Genomic DNA, 23,065 nt, shown 5'->3' on the forward strand with positions numbered 1-23,065 from the left:
CGTTGTTGTAAAGCTCAGTTGTGTTTCCTCAGCAGAAGAAACCTTAGGAAGCTTCTCTCAAAACCCCAGCAAAGGCTTGAAAACCCCCAATAATGACTACTTCCTGGACTACCAAGGCAGCCAGGCCACTTCGAACACATTTCTTATGTTAGGGCAAACTCTTCACCCCTCCAGCTATTCCTTGATAACTTTTCCTTGTAGAACTACTCTAAGCAGGCAGTATCTTGCCCCTGTAAGCAAAGACTCCAAATATTTGAGGAGGGTGAGGAGGCCTCTTAAAAAATACATATATATATTTGGGAGAGAGCAAGCAGAGAGAGAGAGAGAGAGAACCATAAGCAGGAGGAGGGGCAGAGGGAAAAGCTGACTCCCCGCAGAGCAGGCAGCCTGATGCGGGGCTCGATCCCAGGACCCTGGGATCATGACCCGAGCTGAAGGCTGATGCTTAACTGACTGAGTCACCCAAGGCGTCCCCCATGATGAGACCTCTTAACCTACCCTATCTAGATTAAACCTTTCCAAGTTTCTGCCTAGAACATGGCATACCACCCTTCACCATCCCATAAGATCTCTGTCCCAGAAATCCACCTGTCTGCTGCCCCTCCCTGAACAGGGTCCTGAGCTCCGAATCCCAGTCTAACAGGATCTGAGTGATGCAGAGGAGGGGAGCACCACTTTCCTGGGTCTTTGCCCTGGGTGGGGGTCTAAGATCGTGGGAAGTGACACTGCAGAGGGACCGCTCCGTGACAGATGTGGGCCATTAAAGTAGCAAGACGGACCCTGGAATGCATCGTCACCCCAGCAAGGAGGAAAGTAACAAGCACAAGCCCCCAGCAGGAAGAGCGGGGAGATTAATTAAAGGAAAGGACTTGCCACAGAAGGGGGCGAGCTGATTGGTATTCTGACAGCTGCCCATAAACTCACCGATTAAATGACGGGGCTGACGAGACACCATGCAGTTAGGAGCTAAAGTGACTCACTTGACATAAATGCTGCGAATGGAGGCAGCCTTGAAATTTAAGGCAACAATTTACTTGCACACTGAAGGGGAAGGCAAGGCTAAGACCCTTCCGTAGAGAGAGTGCTCCTCACTCAAGGCGGCGCCCCCTCTGTGGGTATCCACAATTTTTGAGATTCTGCTGGGCCCCTGGAGGGCTCCTTGCAGGAAATCTGACGTGGGTCAAAATTGCCTCGAGTAGCAGAAAGCAGTGAAGGGGAAGACAGAGCCTGAGAGAAAAGAGAACATGAGAGTGAATTGTGAGCTCTCTACAGCCTTTGTAAACAGCCGAGAACAGGGTGCAAAGTATAAAACTCACCAGCAGTGGAACTTCTGAATTCCAGACAAGGGGAGAGTTCAGCTGTGATGTGCCAGTGTGAACTTTGATCCTCTCCATGGTGCGCGTGAATGGCAGGTGAGAAAGGTGGCAGCACTGCATGGTGGAAAGAGGACTGTCCCTCTACTGCCAACCAGCCTTGTGACCCTGGGCACATCACTGACCTTCTCTGGGCCTTAATATTCCCATCTGTAAAATGAAGGTCACCCCTTCTAACCGTACAATGCAGATATTACTCAGATCTCCCTTTGCAGTGCAGAAACTGAGCCACAAAGGAGTGAAGTCCCACATCCAATGTCACAGAGCTCCAAGTGGCAGAGACCGGAGACGGACTCAGGCCACCGGGCGCTGCTCTGAGCCCTTCCTCCCGCTCTTAGCATAGAAGAGCTGGCAGGGAGGCCCTGGGCAGGATTATGAAATAACTGGTTTCTCCCCCAGGATCCCCACCTGTATTTTCTGCTTCTCTTCTCCTCTCAGTGATCCAGGCTCATCTGCAGGGCTCTCTAGTCCTTTCTTATGACTAGGAAGGGACTTCATAAATTCATTCAATATACATAATGGCTAAGAGGGGAGACTTAGCATAGCATACCATAGTTCAAAAGCTGGATCTTATTAGCTGCTTGCTTTGAATAAGTGAATTAATTCTCTAAGCCTCGACTTCCTGATCTATAATATGGGAACACATAATGGGGACATACAATCCCTCGTAGGATGGTTTGAGGCTTGAATCAGTGTATATAAAGTGCATGGAGGAGCAGCCATTATATAGTAAGTGATCAAAAAACAAGTATTCAATACTATTAGTATTAAGATAGGAATGGCTGATACTACTATTACACATCCAAGAGTATTTGCCCTGTGAGGGGAAAAGACCCTAAATGAAGGCATGACCAGTAGACATCCCTGGACTGGGCTGAAGAGGGATGGAAGACACAAGTCCCTCTCCATTCCTGTTATATCATACCACATGGGCGACCAGTTACTGCTAAACCAGGCTTTGGGAACTAGAATAATGTCCTCCTTTCAGCCTAAAATCAGTTTGTGCCCTAAAAGAACTGAGCTTCCAAAAGGATGCTACACAGAAAGACCACCATCATCCATGTCCAGAAGATCCTGTCTCAACCCCAGTGGCTGAGCTGAGCTCTCTTTTCCTGGGGGATGTCCTGGCTCTCTTGCATGATGGGATGTCCTGTTTCCCCCATCGTCCCAAGGGCCTGAGAATGTTCCACACTGCCCTGCCGTCCCCAGGGAAGGTGCAGCAGGGTGGGGGAGGAAGGAGGGCCAAAGGCCGAAGTTCGGATATTTGTCTGACATGGCTGAACTTCCTTCCCCTGCCTCCTCCGGCCACCGGCCACCTCCCCCTACTCGCTCCAATGGCCCGACTCAGTGGCGCCACAATTGTGGAGAGGAATTTTCTGCTTGGGAACACTGGATGTCTATGGCCTGCTGAGAGTACAACGACCCTGGTTTTCTTCTTTGGATTATGGCTGCAGATCAAGGGCAGGCATTTATGCCTCCTCCCAGTTTATAGCAGTAATAATAATTATTATGATGGCACATCATACTTATATTTTGCCTTTTTAATAAGTCTACTTTGTTTGGCTTCTTAATATTTAATCCTGTTTTATATTTACTTTCTGATGGCTTAACATCAACCAGGTTTTAATTGCTTATGTGGAGGAAGCCTTGCTGGGCCCGGGCTGGCAGGAAGCTTCTGAGAAGACTCTGGGGGCTGTGGCAATGTTCACCGTGACCTTTCAACCCCGACAGGCCACCATGGCTGGGCTCCATTTCGCTTTAGTTTCTCACCACTCTCTCCTTTTCTATAGTTTACTTTTCTCCTCTCCTTCTCCCTCTCCTTCTTTCCCTTAGAAGAGACCTGCAATCCATCACCTGATTTAATGTATTAATGTAAGAGATGAGAAAGAAGAGAGCCCCAATCATCATGAGATTTGTACAGGGTTTGGACCTATTTCATGGCAAGGCCAAGGAAAGGATCATCTTTAGCATTTCCTAAACTCACCGTAGTAAGGGGATTCCTAAGACTCTGAGCTTTAAAGGCATATAAAGGCTCCTTCATCTGTCAGCCTGAGACTATATTTGCCCATGTGTTTGATATATCAAACTGTAGAAAAGTAGTAATAAATAACTTTCCAAGTTGTTGGGTTTCGGGTTTGGTTTTGTTTTTTGTTTGTTTTTTTTTTTTTTTGGTTGGTTGGTTTGGTTTGGTTTGGTTTGGTTTTTTGTTTATTTGGCAAGAGAAAATGAAATGAAATGAAACATAGCATAGTTTCTCTCAAGAGAGTGTCCTGAGGCCATAACCACAACCAGAATGTCCAGTTCTGTTCTGCCGTGGGGCTAAAGCCGTGCCCGCTGAAACAGCCTACATCACTAATTCTTGTCAATTGTTCTTCTGCATTCAAGCAAAATTATTCCAGAAGTTGTCTGATGTAGCCAGGAAAGTCCTGGAGCAAGAACAGCCATTCATGCCATTTACAAGCTTTCACTCTGGGGGCAACTAAGTTCCACTCGTGGGGACTACCCTTTCACTTGACGGGGGGATACATGTGTCATGTTATCTGACATAAAATATAAAGCAGATGATTGAAGGAGAGGTTACGAAAAGAGGCAGGAAGTTTTAAGGAAATCAACAAGGGATAATGCAGGACCCTCTGGATAGCACCTGTGGGTCTGCTGGAAGGACCTGAAGGGACAAAGTGAAGGAGCAGTTTCCAGAAATCAGAGAGGGTGGCCATGCGGAGAGGGCCACGTGATCAGGCCTGTGGTCTTCAGCAGCAAGAGGCAGCCAATGTGTACTGGCCCTGCAGGCAGTGCCAGGGAAGTAAATACCCCTGATTACTCATAGACGTACGGCCTGCCAGCACCTCCCATTGGTCAACACACCATGAAACCCTAGTGTAGAAGTTGTTGATGTAATTTACAAACATCAGTCTCCTGGAGTATAGGGCATAGCAGACAGGGATGGAGGACGCCTCTGAAGGATGAACCCTCAGGTTGTCCAGCATGTAGGAGTGTCCTTAAAATTCCCTAAAGATAGAAAGTATTATTATTATAGTTCCAAATCTCATACCACTGGGATCTGAAAGGAAGTCCAGAGAATTCTAATATAAAGACTCTGCCCTTGAGAAAATGATAATTTTGTTAGGGAGATAATCTAATACTCCTACAGAAAACTATAAGAAAAACAGATTAAAATTAGTTGGTAATATTAGCAAATTCTTGTATCACTTACCACATACAAAAGTTTTTATAAATATTATTTCACTTAACCTTTACTAGAACCTCATGAACTAAATAGTATCATTAACCACTTTTTACATACAAGGAAACCTGAGGAAGGTTAAATAACTTACCTGTTTCATGGCTAGGAGAGGTTGGAACTAAAACTTAAATCCGCGTTCTAATTTTAAACTCTCATGGATCCCAATGTTCCAAGAGCTCAGAAGAGGGAACCCTATGGCAGTGGGTGGGCCTGAAAGTCTCCACAGATGAGAACTGGGCCTCCAGGAATGGATGAAATTTGACTAGTGCAGGAGTCAGCACACTTTTTCTCTGAAGGGTCAGTTGGGTGTTTTCAGCTTCGCGGCTACATGGAGCCTCTGTTGCAACCACTCAGCTCAGCTGCTGTGGTGTGAAAGTAGCCATGGACAAAACAGAAGCGAAGGGCTTGGTTGCGTTCCAGCAAAATTTTTTTTTACAAAACAAGAAGCAGTCTGGATTTGGCCCAAGGGCTATTGTTCCTTGACCCCTGGAATACGTGAAGGGGAGGTGGACAGGGTACAATATGTGACATCATAGCTACAAAAGCCCAGAGTTTCAAATAAAGATGGCACGTTCCAGGGACAATGAGGAAGGCAGCCCAACTTGGGTGGAGAATTTCTGCAGGAAGTAACGGGAAATGAGGATGAATCAGTAGTGTATTTAGTCAGCCAGGACTGCTTTAACAACGCATGGACAAGGTACCTTAAACAACAGAAAGTTATTGTCTCATAGTTTGGGAAGCCAGAAGTCCAAGAGCAAGGTGTCATCAGGCGTGGTTCCTTCTGAGAGTCATGAGGGAGGGACCAGCTCTGAGTTTCTCTCCGTGGCTTGTAGATGGTTGTCTTTTCTCTGTGTCTTCACATTGTCTTCTCTGTATGTGTGTCTGTGTCTTCCTCTGATCAGCATACCAGCAAATTGCTTTAGAACCTGCCCTCATTATCTCATTTTCATTTAATTACTTCTTTAAAGACCCTTTCTCGAGGGGCGACTGGGTGGCTCAGTGGGTTAAGCCGCTGCCTTCGGTCAGGTCATGATCTCGGGGTCCTGGGATCGAGTCCCGCATCGGGCCCTCTGCTCAGCAGGGAGCCTGCTTCCCCCTCTCTCTCTGCCTGCCTCTCTGCATACTTGTGATCTCTCTTTGTCAAATAAATAAATAAAATCTTAATTAAAAAAAAAAAAGACCCTTTCTCCAAATACAGCTATACTCTGAGGTACAGGCTCTAGGACTTGACATGAATTTCTGAGGGGCACTCCCAGCCATTACACATCGCATGGAGCCAGATTACAGGGAGTTTTAGAGTCCAGATTAGAGTCAGGGGGGTAGGAAATTAGGAATCCTTTTGCATGTTAGTCATAACTCAGATTAGTACTTGGAGAAAATGAATACTAATTATACAACTCATATACAAAAAAGATAATAAAATGGGCAGCTGCCAATTAAATGGCAAAATAAATTGTTCAGTTCATCCAAGAGCACGTGGAAGCCTGAACAAATGGCAGCCTGGCAATCTGGCAGACCCAGGATTCGGCCCATTGGCTCCATATGGGTCTCCACAGCACTGGGGAAGTTCAGGTTGAATAACAATTGCCCTCGGTTCCTTGGGCTTCAACATTCCCACCGCACCCAGGATGTCTGGCCCTGATGTGCCATCCATTTCCCAATGAAAGGAGATAAAAGATTGACAACAGTTGATAAGTTCTCTGACTTGGGTAATGAGGCTGACAGCTAACTTCCAGGATGACGACCAGGCATTTCTCTTAGCAGATCTCAAGAGAGGCCAGCCATTCCTGCTGAAAGTCTCCACAGAATATGGCAAAGCCCCATCCATGGGACAGTGTCAGAGCCATTTGGGTGACCAAAGATTTCAGAACTAGGTAGATTTCTCCATCTCTCCCAGGTCTGTTCCTCGTTCCCTCACGTGGAGTTTGCTCTAGTGTCATTCGGTCAATTGTGATGAATAAAAATATCTGAGACAGACAGCCTCAAGAAACAAGACCAGATGTTTTATGTGCGGATTCTTCTCCATGCATCTCCCCCCAGCCTAGGGAGAGGAAGGAAGGAGGGGAAGGAGGGAGAAGGAAAAAGAAAGTAAAGGAAGGGATACCTGAGAAGATTTTGCTTACTGTTTCCTTTATGGATCGGTTGCTAAGTAACCTTAGTGACTTTCTTTTTCTTTATCAAAACTAACGTTGCTCTTACTCTCAAATCTTGGTCAGAGCCCCTTCTGAAGTCATTTTTTATGCAGGTGAGTATGGCCATCTTTGGGAATACATATTACATCACGGTAGCTAAATGAGATCTCCTGTTTTTTTTATGGCAAATGTGAGTGCTGATACACTGGGACAACCCAGAGCAGATTCACCACGTGTACAGAAGCTGTGTACGGAACTGACTTTAGACATTAGTTTTACAGAGAACTTCTCAGTTGACCACAGCTTTGGAAGGGCTGGCTAGCTGATCTGTGCAGCCATGTTTTCAATGCACTATCTGGTGTTTAATGGAGGATTCTTAAATTTTAGTAAATAAACCTTCAGAAGGTTTGCAAACCCACATGTACCAGGCACTCCTAATCTTCACCATGGCTTAGACCTAATACTCCTCCCCCAACATGATTCGTATGATTTCCAGCCATGTAGGAAATGGCTTATTATAATCCCCCCGGTATCCGCACAACTGTTCTCCAAGCAGGTCAGGGGAGACATTGGTTATTGTGAAACAAGATCTCTGCATCTCCCTTGAGACGTAGAAATCATCTACCAGCCACCATTCAAGCAAGAGTTGTCACCAAGAGAAAATATTCTGGGGAAAGAAGACATTAATTCAAAATACAATCAGTTGTTGGTGAGATGGAGTCAACACAACTCATTGTAGCAATTGTGATATGACTAAAAATGTATTTATGTTATCCACCACCTGCAACGGCAGCTGTTAATTACTCTTCCAGGAAAATCTCATTTTCTTTGGAAATCTTCTCAGCAGAAGTCAAGGAACAGGACAGCCCAGAGACCCAGATTGGATGCATAGCACCAGCTAACAATGCAGTTGGAAAGTCAGAAAACTAGCTTCCTCTCTAACATTCTTTCTCAATAATATCCTTCCTAAATCATTCAAGAATCACACTTCATTCCGCAGAAGGCATGTTGTTGTGACAGTGTGCAGATGAGCACACATCAGGTTTCACTTTATAAGCATCAAGAGGGGTGCCTTTAGAGGAGAGGTCCCCTTGGGCACCTGGGTTCTTTGCTCTCTTTCTGCCTTAATTTCCAAGCAGTTCATCTCTGAGTGGCCACAGGAAGAGGCAGAGTCTCCAGCTCATCCACCAAATAAGTATCCAGCATTTATCATTCTCAGTTTCCAACAGTTTGGGCACTCAGACTCCAAGAAGGAATGCAAGTCCATCTCCATAGGGCAATTGATCCCTTAAAGAATCACCTATGATCCTCCCGTCTAATCCCTTAGTAAAATAGGAACACAAAATTGCATTTTCACCCATCTATATTCCTTAGGTATTTTTGGGATAAACTATCACAAATAGGTACTAATATATGAATGTACTGCTCCCTCCAGGTGAGAGATTTTCAATTCAGCAAGAAACCTTCAGATATATGACTTGATCCAAAAGAGCAGATATGCAGAAACTACTGCACACTCATAAGGAAGATGATTTAGTTGCTCTTCAAATCACTTTCCACACAGGTAGCTTCCAACTTTGCCCACATAAAAGACCAGCTCTGGTCAAATTCAGTCATACACTGACTGACCATGTTTTTTATCAAGCTCTTTCTATTGTTTTCAAAGTTATCATGCAGTTATTTCTGAAATCAAACAATATGGGGCAATATTGATGCCAAGGCCAGAAGCTGAATAATGGCTTCTCTATAACAGGTCATGTTGTTCTGGGCTTTCCATCACTGGCCAGTGCTCTTGTTCCCCCAGACAACAGTGAACAGACAAACTTGATAACTGGTGGCCTCATGTTGACCCCTGTACACCTCCAAACAAAAGACCACTCACTATGAGATGCCTACTTCAGTAACGGTTATCATTGCATGTTGAGACATATCTTTTGCTAGAAGGCAAATTGGAACCAAGCCCTTCATTTCAGCTCCTGACCCTCAGTGCTTTTCTCATATGGGATTTTTGAGAAGTGTCTGCTTATTCCAAGCTTTGTATTTTAAAGATGTGTGGTTGGGACATGGCCCTTTACCCAGGTTAAAAATAAGATTGATCCTTTTTTTCATGAACCGGTCTTCAGAATTCTCACTAGCAAGCAGCATTCAGGGATGCTCACTGAAGGTGTCCAAGTTCCAAGGGAAGTGGATAAAATAAAGAAGCACCTAAAAACTTGAACTGACCTTCCCTTCATGCCCTTTCCTGGGACTGATGAGGCCACCTACCCATTCACCACCAGGACACATGCTTCCTTTCCTGACTGGTGGCAGATTTCCCACCTCATTAATAAGTTGTGACTAATCCCCACTCACCATTTACCCCCAGCACCCTCTGTATAGGCCTGGCAGAGGTGAAGTTCATGCTAGTTTTGTCAAACAGAGAAGGAAAATTATTTCTCTGGTATGAGTTAAAGCATTTGACATCCAGAACTCAAGGTCTATTTGCAGAATACAGAGTTCCCCCTCTTCCATTTGTGATAATCAGTGTCTTTACAATCTCCCTAGCACTCTCTTCTTCAACTATAGCCCAGAGCCAAAAGAATCTTATAGAATTCTTCTCCTTTTTACACCAAACTCCTCAAAAGACTACCCATACACAAGAAACTGAGCAACTACTTTACCTATTTAAACTGATTGAAAGCAGATATATAATAGGGTTTGGATATGATTAGACCTGAAGCCCTTGGTGGGTCATTACTGAATGGGACTGAATAGTTGAAGTGGACAAAGGGGGCAAGTAGATCCATGGACTGTTTTTCATTAGCTAATGGCATGATCAGAGTGTAAGTGCTGAGGGAGGGGTAGATCCACTACCAGTGGAGAAGAGATCAAGTCACCTGACCGTTGGGTAGAAATGAAGGGGTAGCACCAATGCTAGTTTGATTTTAACAGTTACCTTACTGGAGCCTGTAGGCAGTGGGGATGAGTGGTGGCCTCTCCCAGAAAGCTCTTACCTCAAAGCCACTAACTAGATAGACCAATGTAGACTGACACTTCTGCTGGAGTAACTGCTTCTCCTCAGGGTCCGTCATTTGTTTTGTGTCATTAATTCATGTGATTTGGGGTTTTGGTTCTACTTTGTTATGTTTTCTTATGTGTTTTGGTTTATTGCTTTTTATAATTTTCTTAGTTTATGTTCAAAGATGAAAATGGATGTTCTATGTGAAAGCTGAGTTCCTTGTTTCTTTCTTTTGCCCGTGGTTGACTGCATGCTCTCTATTGATGTCTTGTTCCTGGTTCTTGACACTGACCATCTTGTCTGTGAAAGGAGGCACTCCAGCGGGCTTGCTTGATCAGAAGAAAGGGAAGTTTGCTTGGTTTAGTCACTCCACAGAAACCCATGGTAATGTTCCCCTGCGCTCTATGTGTGTAAATGTGCATTGGTACATACCAGACTAGATGGGAGGGCATTTTTCTTGATGTCTTGTGATGCAATGTTCATGAATGTGTAGTGTGTGTGTGTGTGTGTGTGTGTGTGTGTGTGTGTGTGTGTGTTCAAGGGGATGGTAATCTGTCCCATTCAAAGCCACTGCCTTATCATCTCTTCATATATATATATGTATATATACATATATATATAACCAGAAGACATGACAATCAGCAGCAACTATTCCCTGATGGAACCCTTCCTTTGGTTAGTGCAGCCAAGATTAAGGTCACTATAAATGCCAACTTGGTACTGGTACAGACAGTTCTTCGATTTAGGAGATGATATGGTTCCTCCTAAAGCTCAAGCCTATCCACTCCTTATTTGGTTGTATTTCTAAGCCTAGCATACCACTCCACTAACACGTAAGGAGCTCTCTGGGAGTCAGAGCTCCTTAACTTTATTCTTTTTTAAGATTTCATTTATTTATTTGTTTATTTGTTTACTGTGGGGTGGGGCAGAGCAGAGGTAGAGAGAGAATTCCAAGCAGACTCTCCACTGAGCACACAGCCCAGTGCCAGGCTTGATCTCACAACACTGAGATCATGATCTGAGCCAAAACCAAGAGTTGGATGCTTAAATGACAGAGCCACCCAGGTACTCCCAGAGTTCTTTAACTTTAAACAATTATGCCTGAAGAATTAAAGGAAACTTAGGTCAGAGATGACCAGAGATAAATGGATTGAAAGGACTGAAGGCTCTTCAATTGTACGACTTCTTCCTTAGTATAGTTGGAGGAAGGAACCTGGAAGGCTCTGAAGGTACTGTCTTCCTAGCTCCCAGTACTTAAACCAGCTCCCTCAGACCTCAAGCTACAAAGGGTGTGAAATGCTGTAAAATTCAACACCACCATTTGGTTATTTACCATGTTCTTATGATGCTTCCAGAGCCTGATTTGGCTATAAGAAACTCATCTTGTCTTAAGGTATAGCATAGGGAGCTGGTCAACAGAGGGGCAATCAAGATAAGCATGGTACAGGGGTTCATGACACTTGTATTCATGACCAAGTCCTACCCCAAACATGCTGTGTGAACTTGAGCATCTTCCCTTCCCTAAACCCCACTTTCCTGTCCTATAAATTGAAGGGAATAAGCTAGAGCTGGGTAATATCTAAAGGCTCATCCAGAGTCAGCCTTCTTTGAAATGGCATCTAGATTTCTTTTTACCCAACTGTATTAAAAATGAGTCCTAGGTGAGCCTGGTGGTGGGTATTAAGTAGGGCACATTTTGCATGGAGCACTGGGTGTGGTGCATAAACAATGAATCTTGGAACACTATAAAAATAAAATAAAATTTTTAAAAAATGAGTCCTAGGGTAGAGAGTTCTCTCATACATGACAATCAAACATATGTTAAGTCATGGGCTTTCTGTTTGTATCTTGCATGTTCCTGAAATGAGTCTCTTCTCACCCACCCATCTTGTCTTCATCCAAAAGAAATGAATCTTGGACAATCTCCATCCAAAAATATTATCCATATAACCAGTAGAATCTTTTTCCGATGCCACACTCTCACTAATTGCAGATTCTGTGGCTGATTCGAGTTAGTGATTTTCTCCACCACATGAGGAGTTCTGTTCTGCAGGGAGAACGAAACCAGGACCAATGCCGTAACGGCCATGCTGAAGAACAAGGGTTACCAAAAATAAAACTCATTGTTGTGTCATATTAAAAGGGTAAGAGAGGGTGAAGAGGAAGAATTCTCTTGAGTGAAACTTCTATTTGAAATAAAAAATAATGATAAAATAATGGCTTCTCTACGCCACCACACTGGGTTCCAAGCTAGAAAATTCCTGCCACTCTGGAAATGCAGCCCACTGCTGCCTTGGGAAGGGAGTGGAGATTGACCAGACAGATTGACACCAGTGGAATTAGATGGTTTATATCCCAAGTCGGCCTGCTGGGGTCGGAAGGTCAGTCAGGATTGCCGGAAGGGGAAATGACATCCCAGTCTACCTGCAATCTATCTTCAAGTCACATTTAAACTTAATTGGTGGTTTCCACGGTTATGCTCCCCATTCCTGGTGTCTGTAGTGCTAGTTTGAATTTTAATACCCGATTCTGGTAATCGTCATTTATTTCAAGCTCCCTATTTCAGGTATGGTCCTAGATGGAACTGACTCAGGACCCAGTATGCACTCCAAGTAAGGGGGCGGTCTTCCACACCCTTCTAGTACTTCATGAGACAACAAAAACATCCTTCCTACAAACAAGCTGGACCCTAAGTTTGGGGATGAAACCCCTTAGAGTTGGTGGGTGGGGGAAAAAGCAAAATAAAATATTTTGATGAAAGCTCCTCTTTTTATGGTTAGTAGTGGATGCAAATGGAAACCCTTGTGCAGTTTTTCTGATGTCACAGAGTTAAGGGCAGGAAAGGATTCAATGGTCAGTGTCTTCAGGAAGTAAGGCCAACCTAGTTAAACTCACCCTAGACAAGTTGTAGGTGTGACAGTCAAGGAAACCCCCAAACTTGGCCATGGCAGTGCCAGTGTCCAACCTGCTCAAGCAGCACCTCTGCCTCCCCCACTCTGCAACAACTAATAGAATCCTGCTCAGGCTCTCCTCCTCCCAGGTAGCCCACAGTCTTGGGACTAGGTGTTTTGCAAACTAATGCTCTTCTCTCCCCTTTTCCTTCCCACCCTCAATGCCTTGTTCTGCATTGGTTCTTGTAGTGAGCATGCCCACAAGCGAGACCGAGTCTGTCAACACCGAAAACGTGGCTGGAGGTGACATCGAGGGAGAGAACTGCGGGGCCAGGCTGGCGTGAGTAGGCACGGCGAGCCCAGAGACTTGGGCTTCTCCAGGGATGCGCGCAGGGATGCTGTGTCCTGAAGTCACAATGGGCTGGCCCTTCGTGGGTACAGCAGAGGTCAGAGAAACAGAAGCTCAGGCAGTGACTTCTGTGGAGAAAAGAAGGCTCTGGGTTGCAGGGCCTAAGCAGGGGCAGGAGTCTTAACATTAAGACCAGTCTCTAATTCTGCTCTCCTGGGAGGGTCTGACTCAGGATTTGGAGTCCTTGTCCATTACATCAGAGAAATACAGGACAGGGGTAGGGGGACAGTGAGGGGAGGTTGGCGGTGGCTCTGAAGTCTGTTTCTTCCCAGCTACCCCCTATCATATGAGGCACCTAGGTGAGGGTTCCTGGGTCCTGCTAACCACCCTTTCCATTTTGGTAAATGTGACCTGGAAGAAGAGCGAACAGGTAAGAAAATACCCTGGGAGATAATCAACATGTTGGTCCTTCTCTGCAGCTCTAGTTACCCACCTAGTGAAGGGAAACAGATGCCTGAAGTGTAAATTTGAGTTAATAAAAAAATTCACCTGTGCTTAGCTTGGAATGTGGCCAGACACCTCCTCCAAAAGCAGATCCAGCCTAGATGCCCACAGCTTCCCTTCCCTTGGATCAGACCCCAGGCCTCAGTCTTCAGGGAGCGGACTGGCCCAGGACTGGCCCAGTGCACAGAGGGACAATTCACGCATGAACTATCACCGTCACCCACCTTTGATCTTAAAAATGGAAACCAGTAGTCCCTGGGAAATGTTCCCCCACCAAAAAAAAGGGGGGGAGGAAAAATAGTCTTACTGCTAAAAATAAGCAAATTGCTGATTCTATTACCAGCATCTCAGCAGAGTCCAAAGATTAAAGTCCTATTCTGTCAGGGATTCACATTGACCTTGGGCATGAGGCCTCCTGGAGCATTCAGGTTCTGCTCTTGGAAGTGGGCTTGATGGGGTAAGAACTGTAAGCTCATCCCACTCACTGAAATGCACGGCATAGAGGAGGCTGTGAGTAGGACCAGTCCCAAACAAAATGAGTTTCTAAATCACTCCACAGTGGAACAGCATCTTATTTCACCCTTCATCCCTGAAATGACTCAATAGTCCAAGCAAACCCCCATCCCTTTAAAAAGATTCTTCATAGGTGAGTCTGAACACAAGCCATGCCAGCCTTGAGCATGGTTTCCAAGAAATGAGACGGGAAAACAAGACTTAGGAACAGACTGCCTCTTGCAACTTCTATTTCCAGGGTACACAGGGCTTTCAGCATCACTCACTCTGACAGTGGCACCAGGGAGTCTGCACTGCAGATTTCTCGGCATCATTGGGAAGCGATTATTGTCAAAATGTTGTTAAAATACGGGGCTAATTATGTTTTTAAGCAGCAGTCCAAGCTTTTCCCTCTTCTCCTTTTGGAACCATACAAAGCAAGTACTCAACTTTTTGCAAATGGACCCCAGCGAACCTGTGGTCTTGACACCGTGGAGGGGTGTAGAGAAGATGGTGGAGGACCCTGCAACTCAAGATTTGGGGCATAGCCCAAGTTGCAAATCAGGAGGGACCAGGGAAGTTCCTAGCCTTAGGAAGTCACTCAAGAGTACATATCAGGAGAACATGGAGATATGTTGGAAGAAGAACATGATTATCCTCTGGAAAGGGAAGCTGGCACCTCCAGTTTATCTGTCCTTTCCTTGAGGCATATTCTGCAGGCTGGAAGAGTTCTGTAGAAATGGTCCCTGTTATCCTTATGAATATCCACATTTATGCTTCTACTCTGTGCATATAAAACATCTAGACCCAGTGCCAGGATTATAATATATACTTAATAAATTATGGTCTTTCCCCATCTCTTTATCCAGCCTCATCCCACTCCCTGCCTCAGACAACCATGGGATAAGATTGCCAACATTCCTTGTGGGAGAAACAGTATGAGAAGAGGCTAGGGGCTGAGACTGAGTGTGATGGGAGGAGACAGTGAGGGGCTGGCATTTTTAAAGCTAAGAGGTAAAAGTCTTGTGCAGTCAGATGAGATCAGGATGAGAATTTATATGTAGTGAGAAGGGCGGATGAAGATGGTCCCTGAGGGGGTGAGCACAGAAAGAAAAAGGAACTGAAATATGATATTTTGTTGGGAAGAGGGAGTTGATGAAGAAGAAGGAGACATCAATGTTTGAAGACAGAATATAGTAAGGATGCTAAAGTAAAATTTGAAGCAAGGGTCCAACTGAGGGACCTGCAGATACCATGCAGGTAATAGGATATGGTGGTCCAAAGCTCGGCTCTGAACAAGGATAGAGCCACACCCTTGAGGTCATTAGTATAAAAACTATTTATGAGGCTATAGGATGAGAGTTGGTCAAGGGCTCAATCTTGGGAACCTGACAGACAGAAGAATAAAAACAAGTAAGTGAAACAGATGAAGATGTGTTAAGAGAACAGATAGCAGGGGCGCCTGGATGGCTCAGTGGGTTAAAGCCTCTGCCTTCGGCTCAGGTCATGATCCCAGGCTCCTGGGATCAAGCCCCGCATCGGGCTCTCTGCCCGGCAGGGAGCCTGCTTCCCTTCCTCTCTCTCTGCCTGCCTCTCTGCCTGCTTGTGATCTCTGTCTGTCAAATGAATAAATAAAATCTTTTAAAAAATTTAAAAAAAAAAGAGAACAGATAGCAGCACTTGCAGGAAGGCTACAGGAGAAAGAGTTTCAAGAGAGAACTATCTATTTGTACCTTCATTCAGCAGTGTGTGCAGCTTGGTGCAAAGTGATGGTGAGGCATACCAGTAGAAAAATATTGATAGATCTCATTGGAGTTCATAATCTGGTGTGGAAGTGGCATTAAACAAGTAAATAAGTCCAAGTATTAAGAAGGAAAAGTAGCTATAATATAGGGTTAATAACAGGTTAGACTTGCAAGTTAGGAAACACTTTTTTGAAGAATTAAATTTAAGCTAAGAACTGAAGAGTAAACATACGTATTGAGGTAAAGAGTAAGGAAGAATGTTCCAGTCAAAGGCAACAGTGTGTTTCAAGGCCCTTGGAGGGAAGAATAGAGAGGCCAGTGTGTCCAGAACAGGGCACTTGGGAGGAGAGGGAGAGAGGAGGTTGGAGGTGGGGTATGGCCTGGTAGGTGCCTAGTGATCTTTGTCTTTATCACAAGACTGTGAGAAGCCACAAGAACATGGAGCTGGATAGGGAGAGTGACTGGATTATTTTTGCATTCTCGAAGGATCACTTAGATGTCAGGGAAAGAATGGGTAAAAACAAGACCAACAGAGAACACAGTGAAACACAGTTCAGCAGCCTCGATAGCAGTTAGTGAGGTATGAGATGATGCTGGCTCAGGCTAGAGTCACATATGGAAATCAAGAAAGTGGTCATGGGTTCTGGAGCCATACTCTATAGGACTTATTTGCTGGAGCTGGAGTTTTAGTGAAGGAGAGGGGTGAGAAGGAGCCAGCATAGGGCACTCCCTCCAGAAGTGAGGCCGTGGAAGGGAAAAGGGAAAATAAGATGGTAGAAAGGGAGGCAGCAATGGCCAAGTGAAGCTTTGTTTTTTCCTCATAGTAGACACTGGGGAAGTCTTCATAGCAAAGAAGTGACCAGTGAAAATGGAGGATCTAAAGATGCTGGGATGGAAATGAGTAATTATAGCAAGACATTGCCTAAGTAGAGGAGAACGTTGACTTCAGAGACACCATTGAAGACACTAGATTTACACAGGAAAAAGGCATTCCATACCTCTGGGACTAACTGGAAGATAGAAAAAAGAGACCTGGCATCAGGAATCCTGGGGTCAAGTCCCAGTCAGCCACCAACTAGCCATGTGACCTCAACCAAAGCACTTCTGAGTCTTGGTCTGGCCCTCCAGGACATGAGGGAGTTGGCTTGGTTGTTGGCTCAGGACACTCCTAACAGAGGCCCAGGATTCCTGGGGGCCATTTTCAACACTTGTACATTCGGGCTTCCATGTAAGATTTCATATGAATAAAACATTTTACAACCCGATAAATTGCAAACCATAGATCCAGGTGACACCTAAAGATCCCTTCCAAGTTCTCAAACTCTATAGTTCTATAAAGAATATAGAATCAGAAATAGACTCTGATACAGAAAGTCAATGTTAGGAGACATTATCTGTCATCTCATCAAGAAAGTGAGGGTTAGGTGTCCTAGGAACCTGAAGAACAGAACAGAAGATTCAAGCTAGTGAGTCACCAAGAGGTCACTAAAAGATCGCTGAGCAGTGCTGAAGCCACAGTGGAGCCCGACATCGTAAATGTGAAGGCAACCTCTCGAAATAATTTGACAGATTTTTTTGGCAACCCGCATAGGCCAGAAGCACTAAAAACAAAAGTGTGAACAAGAGTAACGGTGTAGCAAGACAGACAAAGTACAAGTCCCAGGCCATGTGTTGAGGGCAACTTGTATCTGACGCTAGTACCAAGCCAGGAACTGGAAGTTAAGACTGGCATTAGCCCAGGAGCCCTGGAAGGGGGTGAATGATGGGGGAAGACCCAGTAAGGGAAAAGATTAGGTTCGAAGCAAGAGCAGGAGAATGAATAGAGAAGGAGAATCTGGTCAGAATGTGGAGCAACTGAGTTCAGCACCTACTTGTTGAAGCAGTGCTCTGTGATGAAGAGGACCATTACCCTTCTAGGAATAACAGCTGTGGATGGTGTTGAGGTTATGGCATCAAGGAGGTTGAGTCAGATGTGTGTCAGCCTGGGGCCATCTGACTTACATTAAAGGCAAATTGGAACAGTTCAGGGAGATACTATTTCATACCGCAGGTAGTAAACATATGGTGCACATTACTCTAAGAAGGGGAGAAAGGCTGAAATATAAATAGGCCCCCAAGAAGTAAGTAGTTAAGCAAAAAGAAAGGGGTTTGGGGCTTGTCTCTAATTCTGAACCTTAGTATCAACAAAGAAAATCATGGTTCCCTGGAAGGTTTGTCTTAGAGGCTTGGGCAGAAAAAGTATCTTGGGTTGAAGCAACTTCATGTCCAACCCAGTAGAATTGCTCTGATGGTCTTGAGTGTGAGTTACTTTGTCCACCTCCTAGCTCTTCTTTGAGAGGCCATTTAAAAACACGAGGTAGGAATTGTACCTCACTAGGACAATAATGATAGAAAAAGCCAAGAAGACTTCTGAGCAAGTTGTGCACCTCCCACTGGGATTTGGAAAAGCTAGAGCCTCTATTTTGCTGAGGAATCTGAAGTGGTTTAAAAACCAGTAGGAGGAAGCATTTGCCACACACCAGCCAACCCATGGTGTGGTGTGGGGGCCAGGACACCAGGCTGCCATAGATTCCCCAGCTTCCTTACTCACACAGTGAGACGGACCAGCTTTTCAAACCTTGAGCCAATGGTAACTTCCCAAGAGGTGAGACTGCTGAGCGATGGGGTCCTTCTGTATTCATGAAGTGGGATCCTACTGTTGACTCCCACCTATGTAAGGAAATATGGAGGAATCAATACACGTGGGCTTTACAGAGTTCTAACCTCAGCTCTCCAAGAGTTGGGATTTTCCTTTGTCTCCAGACACTTGCCACTAGAGCAATACCCTCCCCTTTCTTAAGAGGGGTGTTTAAGTAATGTGGTATTTAAAAGGAGATGAACATTTCTGACCCAGTGAGCCTAAAATTATGCTCACAATCCCCTGAGATTAGCAACAACAATAAAAAATCAGTCTTCAAGTATGGTGTCAAGGGTTATACATCAGGGCTTGTAACTAAGTGGGAAAGAAAGTTCTGCTCCATTTCCTCCTCTTCAAAATGTGCCAGAATGCCAAGGAAGGGCCCATAGCTCATGAACATGCTGGAACTAGGACTAGAATGTCATTTCAAAAAGTCACCTCAGCTCTGATCCCCCTCTGTGCCCATGTTCCAGAGTCATTTTCCTGGGAGATATGATTTTGAGTTTTAAGAACCCACTTTGCTTATGACTCCCTTGGACTGAGAGAGCCTTAAAGGAAAGAGCACGTGGTTTGCACTGAAGGACACCCCTGAGAGGATCATTGAGACATTTCTGAGAGGGGTCAGGCCAGACTCTATAGACAGAGTCATGAGACTAAAGGTCACAGTCATCCACTTGGCTTGTGCCTAATAGCAAAGAGAATCAACTGTCTAAAATAAGTCTAGCAAAGACCCTGAAGGTCCCCAAACTCAGCCTGGGCCTGCTGGGGGAGAGAGGACCCCGATTCTCCATCACCCAATTAGCAGTTGGAAAACATTTGTTTCCCCCATTAAACTGTGGTTCTAAATAAAAATGCAGCCCTTGGCTCCTGGTCCCCCTCCCACACGCTTTGTTAACATGTGATTAAATACTCCAGCCCTAGCAGGCAGTCTTGGGGGTGGGAAAAGGTTATTAGCTAACGGTTCAGAGCAGTAAAGGCACTTGGCTAAGATTCTCAGTGCCCCAGAGATATAATTATCTCATGCACGATGGCTTTGCCACCTGTCACATCTTCTGGTTTAATTTTTTTTTTTAATAAAAAATAACGAGAGGGGTTGTTTTCTTGCTATGTGACAGAGCTCGCTTTGTGCTGAGCTGGGACAACACAGGCTTGCAGCGGCCGCCTCCCAAACTCCCTGCTCCTGTTTTCTGTCTGCATCTGTCTTCATCTTGCTACCGGTGTCTCCATCACTTTCTTCGTCTCTACCTTGCATTCTGCATCCATCCGTCTGTGTGTCCATCTGAGCATGGCTGCTCCACCTGCAGTCTCCCCGGTTCGCTCCCTGAACACCAAAGCCTTTTCTGACACATTGCCTTCAATTGCTTTGTCTCAAGGGCTTTCCTCCCCCCACCTCCTTCCTTCCTCCCTCCCTCTCTCTCTCCCTTTCTCTCGCTTCCTCCTCCTCCTCTCTCCTCTCTTTCTCTCCTACCTCCCTTCCTTCTCCCATCCTTCCTTCTCCTAGTCTCCCCTGGACTCTCCAACATGAACTCAGTAGCCTCAGGGCCTCCCTGAAGGGTCCACCTTTCAGTGGGCCTCCCTCACCGTGACCGCTTGAGTCACACCTGTCCTGTGCTTTTGCCCGAAAGTCCCCCACATCTGCAAGGTTGCACATGACTGTCAGTATCCTGGGTTTCTGTTCCTTTAGGCCCAGTTGCAGCCCTCAGGCCAAGACTGGGGGGCCTCTCAGTTCCCGCAGGCTTCTTTTGCTTATCTTCCCTTCCTACCCCAGCATTGGCTGGACTCCTGCTGGGACAGCAGTGGGGTCTGATGGGATATTCCTGCCTGTGGCTTCCAGCTGGTGAGAGCTTCACATATGCAGAGAGGCCTTCCTCTCCTGCATGGCTCATTCCTAACACACAGTTTAACCTAACTTCACAGGACCTGCTGGGCAGATGCTATGTGCCACATGGCATCAACCCTCTCCAGGGACCATTGGTTCCACTTAGAAAATACTAGATCTGTTGACACATAAGCTGGGCCAGGCCTCAGTGTCCACGTTCATCCACATAAACATGCCAAGAGATGCTGACAAGTAGGGTTCTCTCTCTCCAAAGTCATTCCACGTCACTCCACACATCCATCTGGTGCCCTTTCTAGTCATCCAGGGCCATCAAACTTCTCTAGAACTGCTGAACATCTTTTAAGTGAAAGAATAGGAATATATGTCCCTTGGTAACATCTCCTTTTTCTCTTTCAGCCACCGGATTTCCAAATCAAAGTTCAGGTGAGTGAAATGCATGCTCTTCTTTCCCACCACCCACCAGCTCTGTCCTCGGCTACACTTTTGGGTAGCCCAAGGTAACACCAAGGGGGGAGGTGGTTACAGTGAGAGTGTTATTCTAAGGAGTAAACGGCTGTCTTTTGGATGGCTACCAAGAAAAGACTTATAGATCAGATTCCACATATAATTCAGGGGTTGATATTTGTTGAATTTTCTTGGCCAGTCTTTTTGGCCAGTACCATCCCTAGGAGGTAGTAAGACCTAATGTGTCTCCGTTCCTTATAAGATGAAGTCCAGTTAAAATAAATATAATGTGGACACTTGCTACTATTCTTGCCTACTTCGTTTTATGGAACACAGTAAGAAATGAATGTTAAGGATTATGGAAAGAACATAGGATCACAACATTGCTGTTTCAGAACCTTTCACTGGACCCGTCTTCAGCCCCGTGTCTACATTTCCAGCCTCTCCTCTTGCACTCCTCTGCTTGCACTCCTTGTTCCAACCACGTGGAACTTCTTGCAGCCACCAGAATGTTCCCTGTCCTCTCAGACATCAAGGTCTTTCCGTATACCCTTTCTTCACCCTGAAGACATCGTGTCCACATGTCTTCATATGGGGAATCCAGGTTTTTGTTAAGAACCTCAGATGTTACTGCATCTACATCTTATGCAAACCCTTCCAGGGAAGTTACTCAACTCCCTCCACTCCCATAGTGTTTTGCTCATACTTCTGTCATAGCACTTAGCATACAACACTACAATTATTGGCTCACGGCCTTCAGTAGGCTCTGCATGCCTCACACATATTCTTTCTAGAGAGCCTAGCTAAGTTCCTGCCCAGGGGTAGGCTCTCCATACATATATGTTGAATGGATGAATGAATGGATTTGTGGAGTGGAGACGTGAATTTTCCCCCACAAAGCTTATACATGCCAAAAATACTGGTGTTTATGTTTTGTAATTGATCTAATCTTGCTTCCCTAGCCTCACCCACTGTGTAGCAGGAGCATAAATAACACTAAATTTTAGTCCAGCTGGGTAAATGGAACCCAGTGCTATGCTTTAAATAGTCCCTGAAGGTAAAATGTTCAGTCTCTCATATTTCCACTTCCCTGGGTTTTCTTCAGAATGGAGTCTGGATGCATGGGGACCGGGAACTTCAAGATCCTGGGAATTAAATGGGGCTTATTAAGGGCTGCTTCTGGAATCCTTCTGAGTCCTTTGCCTATTTATACTGTTTGATGGCTAGCCTGGGCTTCTCTCTGAAATTTCAGGTCCTTACTGGGGTGCAGCAGCCCACCTACTTTGGACATCCACTGCTGGAGTCCATGCCCCCCGTATTTACATTTGATCTTGAAATCTCGACCTCTGCTATCTGACCCCCAAGCTCTGTCAGTCCCTGACTTCAGCACCTCCATACCTCATCTGAATGCGTGGACACTTCCAGGACCTTCATACTCCATGAACAAGCTATGGGGAACCCAGAGCACTATAGCAGGCTCACCTACCTATTTGCCTCCTGATGCTGCACCAGCCTGAATAAAGCTCTGAGCCAAAGGCTGGCATTTTCCCAGGGGCCTGCAGACATCTTCCCCCATACTACACCCAGTGGAGGCTACCCACTAGCCTCAGCATCCCTGGGTCTCCCCATGACTATTTGGGTGTTTCTAGAGCAACCCTCTGCAACCTCTTGAGACTTGGCACCCAGGGCTGAGAATTAAGTGAGGACTGTGGTGTCTGACTTTCACCTCTATTTCTGATACCTTCTTTCTCCCATAATTCACTGAAATTGGAAAATGTAGGCCTTTCTCCCCTTTCTTTCAAGCCAAGACTTCCTTTACATTAAAAAATCTTGGATGTATTGCATGGAGCCCTAAGTGTGGTGCATAAACAATGAATGCTGGAAATCTGAAAATAAATTAAAAAATAAATTTAAAAAAATAATTAAACACACACACAATCTAGGGTCAAGTCTACCAGGCCTAGCTCTTATTACATGAAAGAAAGTTCTAGAAATATAAAAAATCTTTTCTCTCTTGGTAATGCTTAGATTTTACTGCTTTAGCTCCCATGTCTGGAGAAGTGGTTAATACATAATAGGGAGTGAATTAATATTTGCTGAATGAATGAATGAATGCATGGTCTTGCTTCAGTAAGACTATAGGCTTACACGGGCTCAGAAAAAATGTCTAATTTGACAGTCAAAGCTGAGAAAGCACTTTGTGTTCCTGACAGTTTTAAATCCCCCACACAATAAAAGTAAAGGGATCTAAAAATCCATTTGCAAATATTTCCAAAATATCATTCTCATTACATGCAAATGAATGAATCATAAATGAACAAATGAATGAGTGAACAAATGAAGAAACATGTTCTGAAGGATTGGAAGAGAAACGAC

General features: G+C 45.1%; 1 protein-coding gene across 17 annotated transcripts in view; it reads left to right on the forward strand.

Moving 5' to 3' along the window:
• CACNA1C (calcium voltage-gated channel subunit alpha1 C) overlaps positions 1–23,065 on the forward strand; it is a 627,772-nt gene that overhangs the window by 466,179 nt on the left and 138,528 nt on the right. For 12 of the 17 annotated variants that reach the window (XM_046012074.1, XM_046012080.1, XM_046012073.1 and 9 more), the window contains exons 10-11: positions 12,888–12,978; positions 20,642–20,668. In XM_046012074.1, coding sequence (XP_045868030.1) covers positions 12,888–12,978; positions 20,642–20,668 — 118 coding nt within the window. Of the gene's footprint in view, positions 1–10,056; positions 10,132–12,887; positions 12,979–20,641; positions 20,669–23,065 lie in introns of all 17 variants that reach the window. The other 5 variants (XM_046012065.1, XM_046012066.1, XM_046012064.1 and 2 more) reach the window with 1 other exon arrangement.

This window comes from Meles meles, chromosome 7 (genome assembly GCF_922984935.1).
Source record: "Meles meles chromosome 7, mMelMel3.1 paternal haplotype, whole genome shotgun sequence".
Lineage (NCBI taxonomy): Eukaryota > Metazoa > Chordata > Mammalia > Carnivora > Mustelidae > Meles > Meles meles.